General features: G+C 32.7%; 1 protein-coding gene across 2 annotated transcripts in view; it reads left to right on the top strand.

Moving 5' to 3' along the window:
- The window catches only part of Mdga2 (MAM domain containing glycosylphosphatidylinositol anchor 2), a 758,737-nt gene that overhangs the window by 658,107 nt on the left and 77,280 nt on the right, over positions 1 to 23,350 (top strand). For both annotated transcript variants that reach the window (XM_076848261.2, XM_076848262.2), the window contains exon 10: positions 20,618 to 20,766. In XM_076848261.2, the coding sequence (XP_076704376.1) occupies positions 20,618 to 20,766 (149 nt within the window). The remainder of the gene's footprint in view (positions 1 to 20,617; positions 20,767 to 23,350) is intronic.

Here is a 23,350-nt window from a genome sequence, read left to right as displayed (position 1 = left end):
TACCCTTTGGGATCCCTCAAAAGAACTCAAGGGAACTCCAAAGTAGTGGACTGAGGCGCCCTACTGCCGGACAGTAAAGGTCTATATACAATTGAATACACAGCTTAACATAACCATCATCATCTCAATGGCTCCCTGGCTTCACCTCTCAACCACTCCCTTCTGGAAAAATGCCATGCATCATCCCCACTCCCCCTGGCCCTCAACAGATATTAGCATAAGAAGTAAGGGTATAAGAGTCCAGTGCTATTTCTCACGACTCTCTTACAGTATTTGAATATCTGTATTAGATTTGATTTGAAGAGGATAAGAAGCAACCTGAAATTTCAGTTTTCCCTGAGGGAAAAGAACCTTATTTAAAAAGGTACTAGAGAATAATACAAGAAAATAAAACTCCATGTGAAAATTCACACATCTGTATATGTATATTACATGTGTAGAGTTTCTGTTCTTTTTCTTAAGGTCTAGTTTAACACATAGTATATTTGGATTTTCCAACTGATATTGAGTGGTTATAAAACCAATCTGTGAAAGAATCAGAGGACTTTTTAGTTCAATGGAATCAAAGCCATCTCCCAATCCTCCAAGCATCTATTTCAGCACCTGGCCTCTGTCCATCACCCTGAAGGGATGATTAATGGATGAGAACAGTGCAGAACATGTTCCAAAGGCATGCCAGAAACCAGACTCAAAGTGGTCAGGAGAGAGATTCCATACATGATAGCCCACAACCTGATCTGGCATCTTTTCTCCAGGGATATTTTGTGATGGGGCTGTAAGTTGAGAAAATCAATAAAGACTTTCCTTGTGTAATTTCTTTTTCAGTTTAAAACTAGAGACTATAATCAAAGTTTCATAATTTCACATGACTTAAGTGAGTATTACTTACTAAATCACCTTTTCTCATCATTCTAATGAACTTTGTCTTTTTAAAGAACTCATCAAAGTAACAGTTCCTAGAAGCCCCAGAATCTAACTGCAGACAGGTAACCTGTTTCATAGTGAGAGCCAGTCCAGTGCTTCTTAGCAATATGATAAGAACAGTTATTTGTGTTCTAATCTTTTTTCCTGCTCCTGGAGTCATTTTCACGGATCTCTTATTTATTCTTAGAGAATCACAATGATGTAGTTTCAATAACTAGTTTTCTTTATTCACACCTAAATCCACTTTGTTAATTCAAGTTATATGCTTTGGAGAAAATGAATGTTCCTAGAAGATAAACATCATACCTTCTGGGCTTCTTTCCAAATCACTTGAACACCTCTTTCTCCCTGCCTAAATGACATTCAATACATTCATATCCAGTGATGGACCACCCACGTGTGCAGCACCAGCACTTGCCAAGAAGTTAATGTGGTCTCTGAGTACACCATTGAACATTCAGACCTCAGCCTGGGAGCTGCCGGGTCACTTCATCCATCTGTTCTCCCTCCATGCACACACCCCAACAAATGGTCCTTTAAATGAATACAAAGCTTTTAGATACTGGGGAACTCTTCAGTTTCAAGATACAGTATAGCTTTAGGAAAGACTGGGTGTATATATTTTCAGCTTGTATATTCATTATTCCTGAGTTAAATGTTTAAACGCTTGTTATTCTCATTCTAGAGATTTAGTCAGTCAAACCTTATCTGTATGAATTCTTGAGTTGATATTACTTTCAGATAATGATATAATATGGCAAATATGGTTGAATCCCAGGGATAAAATTATCATTTAGGTTTCTGTACTCTTAGAGGATAAAGTAGATAAGCAGAGGTTCTTTTGCTGTTAGTATAATCCACAAGTCTATTGAGTATCTGTGTGTGCATTATGGAAGAGAAAAGCTCTTTTCTTGAGTTAATTGTGTTCCTGTGCCAGGGCACGTGTAACGACAAGAGTAATAGAGTCTGGATTTTAGCCCCACTCAGCCCTTTAACTGGGTGCACAGTGAGGCACAGCCATACCAGAAGTGTTGGATGTTAGTGTACAATAAGCTTTGGACAGCCTAAGTTCAGAAGGTAACTTTGTGACTTGATTATAGGGCAAGTTGCTGAAGATGACTAATATTCTCTTTCATCCTTTATAAAAATGGTAATAAAAATATTTTATCTTGCAGGAGATGGTAAATATTAAAAAAAATATGTATTCAAGTTGATTAACATAGTGCCTGACAAATAAAAAGTAACAATTGACAATAAACTTCCTTAAAATATTTAATTAATTTCCAGGGGAATCAAGCATCTTCTTTTAGCCTAGGAAGAACTGTTTTATTCCCCAGATTTGCTTCCTTATAATGCTTTAGAAGCTGCAATTAGTATATTTTCTGTGACCAGGTAGGACATTGAAAGCATACTTACATGAACAAGAAGACCCCAGGGGAAAGCATTTCATGAGAATTTCATGACAGATTTTCCATTGACATACATATATTTGTGGTATATGAAGAGAAGGAAAAATCCTTCAATATCTAATATCACAAGGATGAATGAAAATAAATTTATTCCATAATATCACATTGCCTCTGAGATTTTCTCCTGCTTTGGATGTAGTCTATTTCAAATTTTATACATCTATATTTTTTTCACACACTATTTCAGTTACCTAATTCAAATTCACATAAAATTTTCTCACATGGTACCAATATACAGAAATCTCTGTTCTCATCAATATAAAATTTTTCTTTAATCACTGGAGAAAATGAACAATCAGTTCCTGGAAAGGGAAGAAAAGGCCCAGTAGAAGAATAAAAGTGATAAAAGAGAAAAATATGTTGTCTTTTCTGATTGTCCCCATGCATCTGGTTTGTCCCTGTATTGGGGGCTGGTGTTATTAGTGCAACTGTTTGAGAATCAAACTGTAGACATAAGTAGTAGCTTGAGTGACTGAGTGACATGTGATGACATTTTGAGCTGCAGGCACTTCTGTCTTCATGAACCACTCATCAGTCAAAAAAATTAATAAATTAAAATGTAAAAACTTATGATTGCATTTGTATAAATAACACATATAATCCCTGTTACTAATCCCTGTTAATAATATAATACTAATTATATTATTTATTCATTCGGTCCTGTTCTATTCATTTTTTTTCTTCTGATTGTAAAAGAAATTAAAATTAAAGCATTTCCTTGGGACCCTAAACTCATGGACCTCAGGTGCTGTGACTCCTTTGCCTAATGGACAAATCAGCCCTGATGTGCAAGATGGAAGTTAAGCATTTTCCCCAACTCTCCATGTCAACCCAGTTACTTTCTGATAACCTGCTGTAAGGGTCTGGCGAAACGTCAGAGGAAGAGACCACCAAGAGATTGACTCATGCAATTGCAGAAGGGGATTTATTGAGGATCCATTCCAGTGCGCTGGGGCTCTGTGCTCACTCAACAAGGGAGAGCAGCCCAGAGCCCTGGGCAGGGGTTGAGCAGCGCTTAAGTACACTTTTGGGGGAGGGCGGGGACTTTACATACATCACAGTCTCCTTTAACAAATCACCATACACCGTGGGAAAATCAAACAACAATTCTTAGACTTGATTAGTACATTCATTGGCGGGAACAGGTTGGGCGGGGGGCTTGGTTACTTCTAAGTGGGGTACACATTCAAACTGATTGGTTCAGGCCCTGTATGCCTACGTGACAAGCTACACAGGGTCCCAGGTTATTAAACAACCAGAGGGTCAGTGGGAATATTTACTGGGCAGTTCAGGTATTGTCCTAACAGCTACAGGAGTTTCAGGTTTTGGGGATAGCAGAGGAACTTAACAATACCTGGTCCTTTACTTTTTAACTCAGGCCTTGCAGCTTAGAAACTTTACAATGCCCGGTCTTTTACACTTTAACTGCAATTTCTTTTACCCTTACACTGCTACCCACTTTTATGCTCAAGAGAATGTTAGAAGTTTTCAGACACAGAACTCAGTCATGGAGAAGGTGATGGAGGAGATAGCTGTAGTTAGCTTTCTTTAGATAGTTTCATGGGCATCTACCATGGCCTGGTGGAAGGTGCAGCAAGAAAAGAAGTCCTTGGATTACATATAAGACATCCTTTGGGGCCCACAAAAGCTAAGGAAAATTTTGGGGGCTTAGCAATCTGTAGACTCTATTAATTAACAGATTTTAGTTAGTTCATACATTGGCTTATAAGTGTTCCAATGTGTCTTGTGTTTTTAAGGGGAATATAGATAACGTGTGTTTCTTTTCTGAATCACCTAAAAATTAGCAATTGAGTTTCTAAATGGTTGGGAGATACTTCAGAAATTTGATTCTCCACAGAGAACCCAGCAGAATGTCTTAGAAGTGGGACATATAAAATAAGCCAGAAGGTATGGAATTGAAAGAGAACACAATGTTTTCTTCAATATTACTGCAAAATGGGAGATTTGTACAAGTGCACCCTCACTACTGTGCTAATTTCAGGAATTGGACATTATGTAGATTTGTTTATTTATTGCTTTCACTTCTGTCTTGTAAAATTTTATGATGTAAGGAATTACCTGTCTGACCTCTATGCAACCACACTCTCAGGTATTCTAGAGGTGCCTCAGTAGGTAACACTACTGATACATTAAAGAAGTGGCAAAACTCTGGAAGAGAAGCCTGTAGAGCTTTACATCCAAGTAGAGGAGAATCACATCAACCTAAAGCCATAACTATGTGCTGCCAGATGCAGCATACTAGATAGTTCTTCTGACCCTGTGCTTTTCTCAGCCACTAACACGAAAGTGGGCATGGCAGTTGGTGTGCACCATGCGTTAATGGAGGTAGAAATCTTAGGCTCTGTTTGAATGCTCTCTTTCTTGTGTGCTTAGGTAAAATATATAACCTCTCTTCCTTCTGATGAAGTATACTTTTAAATCCTCTTGAGGTTGGATCTGCAGACCAGACAAGAGCAGTAGTTTCGTCAGTTCAGTAATTGTGATACTCTTGACTTTTATGATTTGCCATAAAACCATGTTAATATCCTTCCAAATATTTGTCCTTCCCCACTTCTAAGAAGACTAAAAATAAGTTAATATTTGTGAAATTTTGGGGGGGAACTGTAGATTTATATATAAATTTGATATACAATTTTTATTTCTCAAGGTGTTTTTGCTCTGTGAGTCCATGTATGGAGTGGGAAATTTTTTATAATTTTTAATAATTTTTAAACATCAAGCACAAACACATGTCTTCTATGTATTTTAAATACTCAATAAAGTGGTGGTCATAGATGAAGGGCCCTGCACATTACAAGGAAAAAGATAAATAAAATATGCCTTCTCTCCTTCTCCTTTGTATATTTTTTTCCCTTCACCAATGGTCAACCATCTTTATTTATAGTGTAGCTCTCCAGATTGTTTTGGCTTAAAACATCATTTTAATATGCATAACATTTACTTATGTATTTCCAAGTAAAATGTCAATAGAATTATGTATATTTTTTATTTCCAAATTTTCTTTAAGTCCTATGCAATCTCCTCTTTACATGCCAAGTGTTGAGTGCTAATTATTTTATCAAATCCAAATCATCTTTTTAAATTTTTGGACTAGGTCCTGAAGTAAGCTTATTTTGAAAACATAAAAGACATTACTCATATTTTATGTCTTTTTTTTTTTTTTGCAAAGTATACTCAGGGTTTTACAGTAAAAGTGTTATTCATTTAAATCGAAATGTTATTCTTTTGAAAATGTGTGTTTATTTTATATTGCCCAAGACAACTATATATATTTGTAAGCCAATAGTGTTTCTATGAATATTTTGTCTTTATGGATGATGCCAAAAATGGGTTAGAGGTGAATCAATTGTGTTAAAAACTGCTTCATTAAAGCTTAAGAAACTAAATGAAACCAATTTAAATACTTAGTTTAAGAATTGCTTCAAGTTCCTGTGCTAGTTAACAATTCAAAATAAAACTATGGACTGAGGATGTAGCTCTGTTGATAGAGTGCTTGCCTCACAGGCAGGAGGCCCTGGGTTCAATCCCTAGCAACACAATAAATAAATAAATAAATAAATAAATAAATAAATAAATAAATAAATAAATAAATAAAACTATGTTATACAAATTTTCCTACAGAGGCTTTCTTTTCTTTCTTTTTTTGGGAGCACAGGAAATTAGGTATAAGGGCAGGGGGATTTGTATTTATTGAATACATATTGATCCGGCACTGTGATAGGTATGTTACATAAAACTAATCGAATAATTTAAAAATAATTTGTATAGTTTGGTTCAGTTGAACCTTCACAGATATTTCTGTGAACTTCATAATATAATTGTCATTTTGAAAACCAAGAAAACTCAATTGAAAGAGTAATAACCAGTAATGATTTTAATTACTTAATTTTGTTATTATTTGCTGATTATATTTACTAATTATTGCTAGCATAAGTAAGGAACCTTGATTTTATATGACAGGGTTCTTCTCAAATGATGTCATGGACTCTTCTGAGAAGTATTTTAAATTTGGGGAAAATTCTTGATGACAAACACATTACCTTCCAACTGATGTTGTTTGGTAAAAACAGATCTTTTTTCTTTTTTTCATAAGATTGATAATTACTAAACCATGTTACTTCAGAAAGCCCTACTTATTTTCCCACCTATTTTGTTCTGAGTATCTTTTTTTTCTTAATAATCAATGGCAGGATGCTTGGTGAATGATAGTTTTTGGATCTGATCATCTTTGTCAAAATTTCTGCTTCTTAGCAATGGGCCTTGAGGCCATATTCTTCAGTCTTATTTTAATCGTCTCTAACTTCCAAGAGTTTAAGGTAAAAGCTAAAATTTTAATACAAGAAGATGATTTTAGAAGAGTTTATAAAACTAAATATTGTGTTCATTCTGCATTTCAAATTTTGAAGTAGAATGATGTTTAAATATAGACAATTTGAGCTCATGATAAAAGAGTTCTACAAGTAGATGTTTCTATAAATATATTTTTTCTAAATATCTAATTATTAATTATCTAATTATTTTAAAAGTTGCCTGAGAAGGAAAATTATATTATATAATCAGATATTATTTGCATGTGAACTTTAAGTTATTGAAATAAACTATACAAAATCTAAATTAATAGTTTTCATACAGTTCTAAATACCTTCTTTCAATTTTTTAATTAGGAAAGAAAATTGGCCTCTCCAAAATTTTAATTACTTAATAACCATCGTACTTAATGCTAATGCATTTTAATAAAGAACATGAAGTGCATGATACCATCTGATCATGTGAATTCTGTGATATGACATTTTCTCTAAATGTATCTTTGAAGATTGTATTAATAGTCCCAATCAATTTTGAACTTGGTTGAGAAAGTTGCAAGTAGAAAAGCTTAATGCATGATAATTGAGATTTGTGAACTTCTGGGTTGTATACACACAGTAATTCATTTTGCTCTATATAAGTTTTATTATTATAAGATATGCTCTGTTCCTCAATGATCATTGAAGCAGATTTTATTTATTTAAGTAAAACTTTAAAGAAAAATTTTATAAAGACTTTCATTGATATGACTACATTCCAATTGGCATTATCTCATTTGCCATGCATGAAAGTAAAAACAAACCAAAAGATATGGGTATAAAATATTTTCTGTAGTACACCTTGAACTAATGAAATACATTGTCTTCCAATTCTGCTAAAATTGATTCTACACAGTTGAGTACTCAATAGTATTGAATCTAAATATATTTCTCTAATTAGCAAAATTTTAATTGATGTACTTTTAATGACATCTCTGTAAGCAGTATGCAGCTGATTTATTCTTCTACCCCCACCCCAAATAAAAACCCAGACAAACTGATTAGTCAGTGAAAAAAGCATAGTGTTTTGTTTGTTAGTGTTTTGGTTTTTTTTTTTAGTTCTATTGATTTTCTGCATATTCTTAACTGATAGTACAATACATATGAAGAGAGGTATCTGTCCCAGGATTTATAGTTTATTTTAAAAAGGAAGAAGATCAAAGCAACTACCAAAAGCATGATAAAATATACTTTGGGCAGTGCATAAATGCAATGTAGTCTATAACAGCAGTCCTCTTTAAAAGTGAAGGAAGATCTAGAGATCTGACTTCTATGAATAATCCTAAAGAAAGAAAAGATGTGCCAGAATGGTTATTCAACATTAATTCTCACAAAGTATGTGTAAAATTTGGAATCTTGAAACTTAGACATTGTTTGTTATTAAATAAGTTCTTATGAAATCATTTAATCAAAAGAAATATTTATATTAATTGAAGTTTTTTTGAAAAGATTTAAAACTTGTGATAATTTTTAAACATTCATTAATTATCTATTTAAAATATCATTTTATTTATCAACATTTGTTTATTATAGTTTGTGTTTTTAATATTCCCCCCAAAAGTTTATCTGTTAGAGCAGGAATGTTCAGAGTGAAATGATTACATTAAGAATGCTATAACCTCATTAGTGAATTAACTCATTTGATAGATTAATAATTTGGATGGGCTACTGTGTGGCAGGTGGGTGTAGCTAGAAGAAATAGGTAGCTAGGAGCATGTCTTGGATTATATTTGTCCATGGTGCCCCCAACTCTCCTCCTTCCCAGCTATCTTAAACCAAACAGCCTCCCCGCACCAACCATGATATTCTGTCTCATCTGGGGCCCAGAGCAATGGAGTTTTCTGACAAGAGACTGAACCTCTGCAACCATGAGTCCAAAATAAATTTTTCCTTCTGCAAATTGTTCAAGTTAGATATTTTGGTCACAACAATGAAAAGCACCAACACACTGATGTTGCTTTATAATACAGTAATGTCTCATATGCTGAAAAGGTTATGAGAATAATTGGATTTTTCAATACATTTATGACATCTTAAATCCATTTAATTTTTTTTTCTTGGGGACTTTAAAAAGGTATTGTTTGTAATATATCTTTGATCTGGAATTGGTACTTTAGTTTCAATCAACTATTTGTAGAAGACAAAATAAATTCAGTTAAAATATATTAAAATTATTTGTCAACATCTGGCTATCACGTTTGAGAACTTTTAAACTTCTAATGCATTTCATTTTTCCCATAATTTCTTTTCTTCTTTGGATATTGAATACTCATGGAAGAAATAATTTTTTAGCTATAATTGAATGCTTCAAATTTTAATGACCTGGTCAAGTTTGAAAATTGTAAAAATGAGAACATAAGAATGTGTAGGCTTGTTGTGTAGCTAAGTGTATTTTTCATTTATATTATATTACACTCAAATTATGTCATCACTTACTATATGCATTTTTAAAGATCTGTTTGAGTGTTAGGCATATTTTAGGTTAAATGCTGTTTAGGTAATTATTTTTTAAATATATATATATATATATATATATATATATATATATATATATATAATTGACATTTAAAAAGATTTTGAAGAATGTCTTCTTTTTTTATTCAATTATCAAGCTGACTAATTAATTAAAAGTGGTATACATGTTTTCTCAGATGTTGTATGATTCAATTAGTCATTTGCTCTAATAAGCAAGAACTGTAAACAAGCTCACAATGATCATAAGTCTTTCACAACCTCCACCTTTTTAATAATTATGTATATGCATTGTTCAAATTAGACCAAATAATCTGGGTTTTGAGACCTTCAATTTTCACATTCTGAGATTAAGTGTAGCTAACTTCCATTATTTATTGCAACTTTGGTTCATAAATAAATAAATTGCATATTTATTTAAAATAAGCCATTTGGCAGACAGAGCCTGAGAAAGGCATTTTTTTAAAAGATGAAAACAGTATATCTTGAATTCTTAGATAAGAACTTAATACATTGTAAATCCTAATATCCTCAATGATTTAGAAAGAGCTTAGTAAACTATAGCCCAGGAGCCAAATCCAGCCTGCCAATGTGTTTTGTATGGTCTGTGATGTAAGCATGATTTTTCAAATTTTTATTTTATTTTATTTATTTTTTGTTTTTCTTTTTCATGGTACTGGGGATACAACCCAGTATCTCATGCATTCTAGGCAAGCACTGTACTATGGGGCTATATCCCCAGTCCTTTAAAATTATTAGGAAAAAAAAAAGAAAAAGAAAAATTCATTACATCTGAAATTCATATGAAATTCACATTTCAGTGTTTTTAAATATTGTTTTATTGGAACATAACATTCAGTGTTATCTAAGGCTGCTTTTTCTCTACAGTGGCATGGTTGTGTAGTTATTCTAGAACTTTATAGCTCATGATTTAAAGCTTAAATTATTTACTATTGGACCCTGTTTGAGTCAGCTTTTTCATGCTGTGATTAAAAGAACCCGCAAGTGGAACTGTAGAGGAGAAAAGGTTTATTTGAGGGCTCACAGTTTCAGAGGTCTTGTTTCATAGAAGGCTGGCTCCATTTCTTTGGGCTCAAGATGAAGCTGAACACCATGGTGAGAAAGATGGCAGAGGGAAGCAGTTAATAGGGTGATCAGAAAGCAAAGAAAGACTCTACTTGCCATATACAAATATATACTCCAAAGCCAAAGCCATGCCCCACAATGAACTACTTCCTCCAGCCACACCCCACCTGTCTCCAGTTACCACTCAGTTAATCCCATCCTCTAGGGACTAATTCACTGATTTGGTTAAGGCTACAACCCAATTATTTCTCCTCCAAACCTTCTTGCATTCTATCACGTGAGCTTCTGGGGGACACCTCACATCCAAACCATAACAGACACCTTATTGTAAAAATTTGTGGAAGCCTGAGTTAGAAGCTGATTTGGTTGAGGTCAAGACCACCTCAAGCATCCATGAGGAAAAAGGGAGCAAATTAGAGTCACTTGTTAATGTTTTCCTTCCTAATATGTAAATATTTATATTGACATGAGCTTATTAAAGATTTCTAATGCCTTAAGATACAATCAAATATAGAAACATATTAAGTGCTATATTACTTTTATATTATTGACTCTATTTTATTGTCTTTTTGCAAAAATCATCCAAATGCCAAATGTTTCATTGTTGTACTAACATTATTAAAAACACAGGCAGGCCTGAGGAAGTTTATACTTGGTCAGTACCATTATATCTCCTTAGTAAAGGTAATTAAATAAAATAATGGTTTTATTTAGAGACCTTTTTTCTTACACTTCTCTCTAAAAAAATTAATGTAGATGAGGATTGAAACATTAGAATTATTCTGAAAGAACAAGCAATAATTGTTTTGCATTATTCAGCACAATCTATTGGCCCCCACTTATGCCAAAATTTGTAGAAGGGTCTTAGTGAGAAATAAAAATTATCATATTGAAAATATTTTGTGGAATTCTTCTTACATATCAGTATAACATTGCAATGTATTTTCCTACTTAAGTGCATAATATTATAGTATAACTGATTATTCCCAGAGAAAGATTAACTAAAGGAAGGAAGGATAATTATAATTTGGGTATCAAAAAATAGATAAAAATTGAAACACAAATAGTAATTTCAGAAAGATAGCATTTGGTTTATGTAATGAAGGTGTGTAGGGTTTCAGAGACTTTTAGTTTTGGCAATCTGAATCACTAAAATGTGAGCAAGAGAAATGTAATCAGTCAGAAAAGTTCACTGATTCATTTATTCAACAAATGCTGACTTACACAGCTTCGTTTTAGTACCATTAGATGTCATTAGAAAAGAAACTGTAATGGTTATAAACAGTAGATAATCCAAAAGATGAATCTGCAGGAGGGGGATTAGGCAAAGATGTGTGGGTAACCTTTCTTTTACAAATTATTTTATTTTATTAATTATTAATTAAGTAACCATCACTTTATAAATTTAGCCATAAATACCATAAGTTTTGTTTCCAATTTTTATCAGCTTATTTTCTTCATAAAAATGTTTTGGACATATTATTAGAAACCTATCAGTTCATAAATTAAAAACATATTTATCAAAAGCATTGTTTTGGTAACCAGAAGTTTTCACTGCAACTGATGCTAACATATTTTTTTCCTTAACATTGTTTGCCAGATAGAAAATATGAATACTCACCTGATGCACAGTGTTTAAATACAATCATTTGTGGAGAGCCTAAAGCCTATTTCTGTAGCAGTTTTAGTTTGAAAATGCATAACTAACAAATGAGAATGTTGTTCCCAAAGCAACTGTACTTATTTCTGAGCAGATTTAAAAGTTTTAGATAGAGATCTCTGTCATTCATTAAGATGGATAATATTTTCAATAATTTTATTGTTTACCCAGTCAAGAAACCTGTGCTCTAGGGCTATAGTTTGTGATCATGGACAGTGTGCTAATGTGGTGTGCACAGCTCTGACTCCAACAGAAGAACATAGATTTATATAAGCAATGAATAAAACCAGTTGTGTTGCAGTTTTACAATAATGTGGTGAAAATAACGAGTCAATTGAAAATATAAGATCCAAACTTTACTTCAAGCACAGGGGCACTCCTTCTAAATGATTTAGTTGGGTTGTAAATTGTTACTCAGGTCTTGCTTCTTTTTGAAAATGAACTCTCAACAACTTTTCAGTAAGAGATAACATTCTTGACTTCACAGTTGTATTATCAGTTGTTATGTTTTTTTTTCCTTCCTACACACATATTGACAAATTATCAACTGTTGAGCACTCTTGAAGGCACTCAGTTTCAGGGCTGCTGTGATACCTTAATCCTCAGATAGTGTGCTCTATCAGAAACAGTGGTTTTCTTTATTAGGTCCTACTTCAAAGTTTTCTATTTTTAAAAAAAATCTGTTTTCATATTTCCTTTCAAGTCAAATGGGAATAGGTAGAATCCATTAAATTGGTAATAATTTTTTATTACCTACTTCTAATATGATAAAGCCTCATGTTAAGTATCACAGAACTAAATGCTAAATATAGGTGACAGTCCTATTTTATATAACAAAATATGTTGATTCTTCTCTAAAATTTTCCCTTGACTTCACAGAATGAAGTCTTTTTCTCCTCAAAGTACTCTCTGTACCCTCAATCTTGTGACAATAGCTTTCACATGGCTTTGAATCAAAAAAATAAGTTTTCAAAAGGATAGGAACCCAAGAGGTAATGTCATCCTTTACTCCTCTTCCAGGGTAAGGTGCACAGAGTTATTTTCCATCTCAGTTGGAGACTCTCATGTCCAGGTAGTCTCTGAAGACTGGAAATGTACTAGTTCGACCTCAGTATCCAGTCAGAGGACAGCATTGACCGTTTGCTTATTTGCAATCACTTTTGACTTCATCAGCTTTTCTTCATTCTTCAAATCACATGTCTTTTTTTTTTTTTTTCCATAGCAAGTATCAACTTACTGGTTTCCTGCCTAGGGCTGCTCAACCATTCAACCCATTCTCTTCTTTCCCACTGGGCATTATTATAAAATGTAAAATGAATTTACATCATTTTCTATATTAAAAATTAGAAAAATCCCCATTTTTGTAGGATTCTTCTTTTTTCTTTTTTTTTTACAATCTTAAAGTTTATTTTGTTTTTAAATTGATAGATAAAATTATGTATACTTATTTTATGCAACATAATATTTTGAAGTATATATACATTGTGAACTGATTAAATATTGCTAATGAACACATGCCTTATTTCACACAGTTCCTTTCTGTTCTTTCAAAACTAATATTCATTAATTTGAAGGAAAAGTAATTCTGGCTCCATCCATTGCATATGTTTTCTTCTATTCTATGGAGAAATGACTGAGATTTGTATATGTTTTTTTTTATATTTAATGTCTAGCAGATTATCATTAGTAATCCTCTGGCTTAGCTGGTCTCTGTATATAAATAAATTATGACTTGACTCAAAAATCACTTGACCCATGGTTAGCTTGTACTAAAAATGCACGTGGGCAGACAGCTGCAATTCCTATGATTTTTAGAAAGCTTTAAAAACAATCAGTGCATCATTAGTGTTGTTTGAAGTTTGCCTTGGGTTTTTTAATAGTTATTCCATTTTAGTAGTCAGTAGACTTTTGAGAATTTTCAAAGTACATTTTATTATTTTTATAATTTGCAGAGTGTTTTATGGAATTATTTATTTGCTACCATTTTGCTTATTATAATTATTTTCCATCATAGAGATCTTTTCACACAGGGAAATTAAAAACACAGAATACACTATAAAATCTTTTCTCCCACTTCAGGAGTATTGATTAAAATAATTTCTTAATAACTTTACAATGGCATAAATATTCAATCCTTATCATTAAAAAAAGCACTCCATACATTGCCTGTGAGCTGTTCTTCTTGTCTTAGCCAAGTACTTGAATTATGTCAACAGTCGTAGTAAGAGCTAATGATGTTGTCTGTTCTTAAGAAGTTACAGTTTGATAGGGAAGATGTCACTACATGCTATAACTATATGAGATACTGTGGTAGTTTCAAAAGTATTATCTATAATAGATTCCTTTTCTCCACCTATAGTCATGCTTTATTTCTTCTTTATTCTGGTTTGAATTGGATCATTTCTTTAAGATCAATAAAAATAGCAGATGTCTCCCTCTCTCTTTAATTCCTCATATGAAATCTACTTGTGGTATAAATAAAGAGTATTCATTATTGTTTCATAGAAAGTCCCATAGGCTTGTCTACAGTATGACTTCAATTGCTTTAATTATATTTATTTCTCAATTTTATTTCATGTTTCTGTTATCTGAGGTCTAATATTGCTGTTCATTGACCTTGATGGTCACACATAGACTTTTCTTGTGTATCCAGGATTAGAGGGAATTTGATTTGGGGAATCATTGCATTTTAGGTTGAGTGCATGTTTTTACAGAACCATGTGGTATTGGCTCTCCTCAGATATTCTAGCAGTATTACTAGCCAAGAACTTTTTTTTTTTTGTTAGCATAAATATTTCTGTTATCTTCCCGTATGGATGAGAGGCAATCTTTTTCTAGTACACTGCAATGTGTGAGATTATATCATTCACTAATTTTGGTCTAAAGTGGGGCATCATTTCTAACTTCTTATCTTACACTGGAAGATTAACCTCATCTCTGTAGACCTAAAAATCCAGCTCACAAAGTAGATTGCCAAGACAGCAACACTTTTCTCCCCGCTCTTATTCATCATCTATTTTTCAGTTCTCTGTTTATTGACCCCCTTTTATTGTTTAGGAAGCTTATGTACACCTCTGAAAAGAGGTTTGTTATAATGTTATCTAACATTCTTAGGCAAAACTTTGTATTTGTTATTGTTTTAGTTACACTGCTATAACAAGAAGTATATTGGAGTAGTGGCTTATGTACTTTTCTTTTCTATATTAAGCGGCTTGAAATAAAATGAACTTGGTTTTATTTATCTAGATTTTGTCAGCACTTCCTAGGAAGTAACATGAATTAGTTAATCAAAATCACTACAACAAAGTAAAAAAAAATAACAGCTATCACTCATATATGTAGACTTGTCCTATAAATCTTTTTCTAAAGTAAATTTAGCTATTTCCTTTACCTTCCTCTAGCTATTTTCCAAAGTAATACTTTCAAAGAGCAACATATGTGATCTTGATAACTGTTATATCCTTTAACTTTTGGTTTTTATTATAAAAAAAACTGTACTGAGTTTACCAAAATCAATTCATACAGTCAAGTATATTTTAGTTCTCAGTGTAAATAATTAATTTAGTTTAATTTTATGCATGAGTTTATATTTTCAAATTGCAATTTAATAATTTTAAAAGCTATTTTGCAAAACAGAATGCCTGTATTTTATAAAATTCTTTGCAACATTTTGAGCAGCACAATTCTTTTCCATCTATACATTTTCAGAATATTTTAAAATCTAAGACCTAAATATAATGATGCATAATGTTTCTAAAAATAATCTCCCAGTTTAGATAGGGAATGCAGTTCTAGGTCAGTTAAACTAAAATGATTTAAACTGGAACAATTCTGTATAAAAATAAAACTAGAATGTAAAGAGTAAAAAAAAAATTCTCAGCATTCTTGCTAGAAGTAGAAGAAAACTGCCTGAAGTATAAAAAAGAAAAGAGGATTATAAATTCTTTCTCTGTTCAACCAGCAGATGTCATGTTTGTTTGTCAGAGCCTGAGAGCATTTTAAGATATTTTCTTGGTATTATTGTGTACTTGTTGCAAATAAGAGTACATAAGCATTAAATACAATTGTCTTTGAAATTAGAAAGGAAAATTAAACCTGTGCTTTCTAAATTATAATATATTTCTCAACTGAAATTAGAACTCGTCATTCATTTTTAAATTTTTGTTCAAAGAAAATTTAGTACAAAATATGCTCTGAGACACATGCAAGCATATTTATACTACTCAAAATTAATTCCTGATCAGTATTTATTACTAACCAATACTGTCTATGCATCATATAATTGTTTTTCCCCTTTAATCTTAAAGCAGTATGATTACCTAGCAAAAATAAAACTTTCTCTATTTTTCTAACATTCATGAAGCAAAATTAAGATTCTAGCAGATTCTTATTGTATTTGATTATTTATTTTATCATCTTCCATATCATTACCATCTCCACAGTATCCATAACTTTGTCTATGAGACATTTGATTAATCTGTAAGTATTTCTAACATGATTTGCCATAAATAATTTTACATATGATTCACCCAGTGAAGATAAAAAGTATATCAGAAAGACTTTGTAATGGTCTACAATTAAATATAAAGATAATCTTGAAATTTTATAGTAAAATCACATCAATTTGGAATATTTACATGAGGGTTAGATTTGAGCTTAATTTCATCACTACCTTGAATATCAGTTTTCATCAACAAAATCATATTTCATTATTCACAAGATTTAGGAGCATCTTTTTTAACTCAAGGTCAGACCATTAATCACTTTAAAAGTGTTCATTTAAGATAAAGAGTCTTCCTAGACTTAAAGTAATTTGTATTTCTGACATGTAGCCCATCACCCACTGGTAGTCAACTAAATACTCCACAAGGATATAGACTTGTCAAAAGCTCAGAATATGATTTCTTGTCTTCATCCCATCTTCCTTCACTCCAGCCTCCTATATGACCCATTTCAGTCTTGGCCCAGAGAACTCAGCTGTTGGAGAAAGCATGCAGCTGCTAGCTTCAGAGAAGGAAAAGCCCAAAGAGATATTTCTATGACTAGAATTAATTATGATTTCTTTTCTTACACAGACTTGGAGATAATCTCAGGAAAGAAATTTTAGCCTTTTTTAGGCATTTCAAAACGTATGGTCTGCATCCTCTTGCATCAGAATAGAATAACCTCAAGTATTTATAATATATCTGGATTTCTGGGCCCTGCCTTACAAATGAATTTGTATTCATGCATACTAAATTTGTTGAAACATTATTCTTTAAAAAATATGGCCTTTCAAGAGTAATACTTTCATGAAGTTATGAGATAATTTACAAGTAATAGTTCCTCCATATTTAAGCCATATGTAATCTAAAATTAATTAAGGAATCAAATTCAGCTTGATAATAGGCAAACATATCATCACACCCTGCAAATTTAAGAATTTAAGGTACCTTAGTACCTGTCTCTGGTGGGCAAGTATTCATATCAGTCCTGCTAAAGGACTGTTTTAGTATTGACTAAATACTTCTACTGAAGGGAAATTCATGATCTACTCAGGTAGGCAATTCCTTATTCAAAAATCAGTAGTAGAATATTTCTAAGTCAAAATATGCATCCCCCTAATAGGAAATCACTAGTTTTCATCTTATTTTATAACTATTCACATTTAGTCTGATTTTCTTCCTTTGATAGATTTTCAACTATTGAATAACTATTGAATATATTTTAAGAATATATTCAAGTGTATGAACTTCAAGTTTCCTTAAAATCTAAATAAAATCTATCTGAAAAGTCTGAGAACAAAATTTATCCGTTAGGGAGATTTGTTTTCTTTCTTTGCTAAGCGTCCCTAATTCTGACTCTGTGCTCTCCTTGCTTTTCTTTGAATACAATATTAATTTTGTTAAGAAAGTGCTACAGTAGAACTGAGTCTAATATCCATGTGTTTCTCGTTGGCTACATAATAAAAACAATTTCCACCCCTATTAAAAAGCATAGTTATGTACTAATGACCTAATGTAAACTATTGCTATAAATAACTGTGGGCATTTGGACAAAGAGCCACTCTGCCACCTTCCCTACCTCTGCACCTTGCCTCTGTCTCCTCTTTATTATTATTTACACAACAACACTGGGCTCACCTCTGCAGCACTCTAAATATACTGCTCTATAACAAAAGCAGGCTAGGTTTATATTACTCCCCTAACCTGCTCATTAATTCATCTGCAGGTACTGGCATTGATTTTGTTGTTGCTGTTTGCAGAACTGAGCATGAAACCTAGGGCCTCACACATGCTAGGCAAGTGCTCTCTCACTGAGCTGTACCCTCAACCCTGGTTACTTATATCAAACCCTGAAGTTCTTTATCTCATAGGCTAATAAATTCACTTCCCTATTACCATTTTGAGAAATTTGGTTTCAAATGCAAGTTGTCACAAATATTTTGGGATTCTAGTGTCTTCACATATTGTTTTCCTCTTCTCTAGACTTTGACCTTAAGTATTATGAATATGAATTTGTGCTATCATTTAGTAACAAGTAAAAATATCATGCAAGATAAAAAGAAAATAAAATAAGTATGACAACTCTTTTCTAGAAATCTCCTGTGCAGGATGGTTTGTATATGATCCATTTTCAATTAAGTTATTCACAGATCATTTTTTAAAATGCACACAATGTTGATGTAGGAGACTTTGCCAAGTGTTACTAAACTTCAGATATTTAATTCAATGTATTTAATTGTACTAGTAAGCCTGCCAAACATTAAATTCCATTCATCTGACATCATTGGTGAAACGTGTGTTATCTTAAAACTATCCTTTATCTTCAGGGGTGATAGAGACTATTATTTCCATTCTTAGTGTTCAAAATTTATCCTTTAATCATCTGTTATACATTTTTCTGGATCACCTTTTCCACAACCCTTAGGTGATAATGACTGATGATGAGGATATGTACCAAATCATGTATGAGAATGTTCTGCACACAGTTAGAAACCCATGTAAATATTTTATGTTTAATCTAGAAAAGAAAAATCAGAAAGGAGGTTGAATAAGTGATGATAAGTGTACAATTTATTTTTTTCCAGCAACAATTGCAAAGAATCTCAAAGCTATCTGAAAAGTCTGAGAACATGTGACCAATTTCCAGGAGAAATAAAGCCACGCCTCCTCAATCCCTGTATGGGGCAGAATAGTTGGCACTAGTAGGCTCAAAGTATTGCTGGGTTATTAAATAAATGTATTATTGGTAATAAAATAGTCTATGTTTCAGGATATCAGAAAATTGGATCTATAATTCCAAATGGTCTGCATAACTTTTATTTTGGCAATGGGGAAAAAATAAAGTGATATGGTTTGTGTTTGCTATGTCCACTTTCAAGTGTATGGACTTCAAGTTTCCTTAAAATCTAAATAAAAGTCCCTTCCATATTAACCAAAATTCCTTTGTTGTTGTTAAATTATTGTCTTTTCAATTAAATGACATAAATAAAGCCTCCAAAGAATAATGGTATTTATTTTAGAATTGCCAGTATTGCAATGGGAATACACTCCATAATAAATTGTAAGTGAATTCAAAGAGGTTGAGGCAAGGTAATTTTTTGAAGGCAAGATGAAGGCGAGTGCATAAGATATTTTGAAACAAGAATACTTGGCTGGAAGGATCAATATCAAGGGTTGAATCAGGTCACAATTAAATAGCTGTGGGGCAGACATCCTTACAGAAGTATTTTCTTGTAAGGTTGCAGTGGTCTTTGTGCACGATTGTAATTTTGAAAGTCTTTTTATGAAGACTATTTTTAGGAATTCAGGTATAAGATACTCTCTTTCATAAGCCCCTAGTCACCTTTATTTATTTGGGGGGCCAGGGCTTGACAGAAGTGTCTCCATTTTGATTCTGACAACGGTCACAATTTTAAGTTCAAGTGTATTGTCCAAAGCCACAGATAACACAAACCCAGGTTTTTAATGTCACTAATTTTTCTATAAAGTTGACCACTTATTTTCAAATGCACTTGTTTGGACTTCCAGGATAGCAAATTTTTTTGCTTTCTTCCTGTCCACTGGTTGTTCCACCAGCGGTCTTTGTGTGCCTCTTGTTTTTTCCATAACTCTTAACCCTGAGTTGCCCCAGTGCTTATCCCTTGTCTTCTCTGTCTATTCACACTCCATTGGTGATCTCATATCCTCACCCCTTTTAATTTACTCTGTCTTTATATGCCCATAATTACCAATGTTCTAGCTCCAATCCTGACCACTCCTGTATTCCAGATGAATATCCTACTCCATACTGTATGTCTCCCTTTAAATCACTGGAATCATTGTAAAAGTATTTCCTGAACTTCTCTCCCCAATCAAATCCTCCCATAGCTTTCCCTTGCAGTCAATAGAAATTTTGTTCTTGGAATTGCTTAGGCCTAGAACCTTGGGTCACCCTTGATCCTTCTCTCCTTCATAACACTGCTCATTCCATCAACCCTTCTTGAGTCTACTCTCAAACATATTAGAAAATTGATTAGATATCAATAGTATGAATTTTCAGATAGAAGAATTGCTTATAAAATGTGGAGTAGAAAGTAACACTTGGGGCAAAGATAATTTTGAGGATGTTGAAAGTCTACTATATCATCATTCACATTTGAGCACAATTTTTGTTTTCAGGAAAGGCCTATGCTCCAGAATTCTATTACGATACCTATAATCCTGTGTGGCAGAACAGACACCGTGTTTATTCCTACAGTCTGCAGTGGACACAAATGAACCCGGATGCAGTGGACCGCATTGTTGCATACCGGTTGGGTATTCGGCAGGTGAGAAATTTAAGTGGTGTCTTTTTTTTTTAATTATCTCCTGTATAGACTTTGTTATTATATCTTTTCTAATCATGTCACATGAATTATAGAATATAATTTCCATAATTATAATTATAATATATCATATATGATATATATTATATCAAAGGTTATATGACTTTATACAACCTACTCTGAAGTACTTACAAATTTTTGAAATTAATGTATGCTTTTTCCACCATGGTGGAAAACATATTAAAGTTATATCCTTTGAGTGCTTTGAAGTCCTTTATCACTAGACATTCTTGAGAAATTATAGGGCATCATTGCCATGAAAGGAGCTTATTTAGGGTGTGCTTACACTTCCCTAAACTCTGTAACCATTTGCCTTGGTTCCTATGAAGCTACAAGTCTTCCATATTTTTACTTGATGGGCTCAAGGTATATATGGAATGTTTTAAATATATAACTACTTTAGTAAAATGAGACGAAATAATAAAGTATGATGATTTCTTAAGATTAATGGGTTACATGGAAAAATTTTTATCTTTTCCAAATTAACCACTATTAAAGTCACTTATCGTTTGTGGTATAATGATATTTTGAAATTTAAAAATAGGTCTTTACATTGCTTGTTGCTAGACAGTGTATTATCTGGGTGACTATTTCAGGATAACAAAAAAGTTTTGAAGATTTATCTGATTACCCCAATATCTATTAGTTTTCTTCCACAATTTCACATGTTGCAAATTTTCAGTGTGTGTTCCATTTCTTAGTTAAATCACAGAGTACATTTTTAGTTAGACCATTAGAAAGGACAAAATTTTCTTGGAGAGAAAGCAATCAACGTGTTTTATCTTAAAACCATCCTTTCTCTATCTTCCTCACAAAATTTTAATAAAGAACCTTTTGAGATATATCATTCAAATTAAGAAACATAAAGCAAATAGTCTCATCCTGCCAACTTAATCATCTCAAAAATATAAACTGGATTTTCCTAGTGAAAACATCTGGCACTTGATAATTACTGCTTTTTTGTCTTAGTGTTCATAGGTCTCTGATGCAGCAGATCACAGTGGACCTTTTGGAATTTTTCTCTAATTGCCTATCCATCACTTACATTGGTCCTCGAGTACAATAGTAAATCCCAGATCCACATCAAAATAGTTTGTTCTACTTGTTTTTATTTGATTAATTTTCTTGATAGGGAAGATAAAAAAACAACAATAAAATCAGTCTAACAGTTCTTTTCCCTCAGGTGATGGCATTATTTCTTTTCTCTTCTCAACACAGCTAGTATTGTAAAACCTTTTTTATTTGGAGCATCTTAGAGTATTCTTGACTTCACACCTCACACTGTTTTTTAAAATTCTTAATAAATTGTTTGGTTATTCATGCTCATATTTTATCATACATCTTTTTTTTTAATTAACCTATGGACCTAAAACCATAGGTTCATAAGATGATACCCATCTGGCAATTAGAGTTGTTTTTGTAATATTCTGCAACAAGCAATGTCTTCTACTATTTTCTGCTATAGTCTATTTTGAATGGTAGAGTCAGAATTTTTTATTCAGTTTCTCATGTTCTTCCTCAGTTATTGTCATTAGGTAACTTGCCATTAAAATCTAAAAAGGTACCTATTTAAAATCTATGGAATGTGCCCAACTCTGTTCATCATTCTCATCATTTCCTCTTCCCTTCTCTCTCCCCAGTGTTTTTCTTTCTTCCTTCCTTCCTTCCTTCCCCTTCCTTCCTTCCTTCTTTCCTCTTTTCTTTTCTTTTCTTTTCTTTTCCTTCCTTCCTCCCTCCCTCCCTCCCTCCCTCCCTCCCTCCCTCCCTCCCTCTCTCTCTCTCTCTCTCTCTCTCTCTCTCTCTTTCTCTCTTTCTTTCTTTCTTTCTTTCTTTCTGTTTTAATTCTGAGACAGGGTTTCACTAGGTTGCTTAGGATCCTATTAATATGCTGAGGCTGGCCTGGAACCTTCCTGTCTCAGCCTCCTGTGTGGTTAGGATTATGGCATGTGCCACCACGCCCAGCTTATCATTTTCTCTCTTTAAAATGCTGGAAATCTTTGTTTTCACCAAATGTCTCTGTGGTGCATGCAATGCAGAATTGTTCTCTATCAGTCAAAGTTGGCAGAAAAGTAGTTACCAATGAAGTGTCTCCACCACCAAATTAGAAGATAGATTTTGGTAGACTTGAATTCCTCCCAAGAGGGAGACAATTAATGAAGTCCCTTCTTTATTGCCCATAGTTTTTACCCAGTATTAGCAAACTGTCTTCTTTAAGGGGGGGTTGAAGGTTAGGATTTTTGGGGAGAGGGAGATGGAGGTTAAGATTGCTATGCTATTTTCTAACAATTCTCTCTTAAAATTTTTCATTTCTGCCATGAATAGCTCAAAATTCCTGCTTTTACTTTTTTGAACATAAAATTAATATATAACTCTGATATTCAAGGATACATATTTCCCAGTCAGTGTGTTGTTATTTTTAAACAAGTCAATTATTGTTCTCCTATTCTGCTTCTTTGTTATACATTATGTATGTATGATATGTGCATATAAAACCCTTTTCTATATTCTATTAAAATAATGAATTCCA

This window comes from Callospermophilus lateralis, chromosome 3 (genome assembly GCF_048772815.1).
Source record: "Callospermophilus lateralis isolate mCalLat2 chromosome 3, mCalLat2.hap1, whole genome shotgun sequence".
NCBI lineage: Eukaryota > Metazoa > Chordata > Mammalia > Rodentia > Sciuridae > Callospermophilus > Callospermophilus lateralis.
Note: the sequence above shows the minus strand (reverse complement) of the source record. Positions and strands in the feature narration are given on the sequence as shown.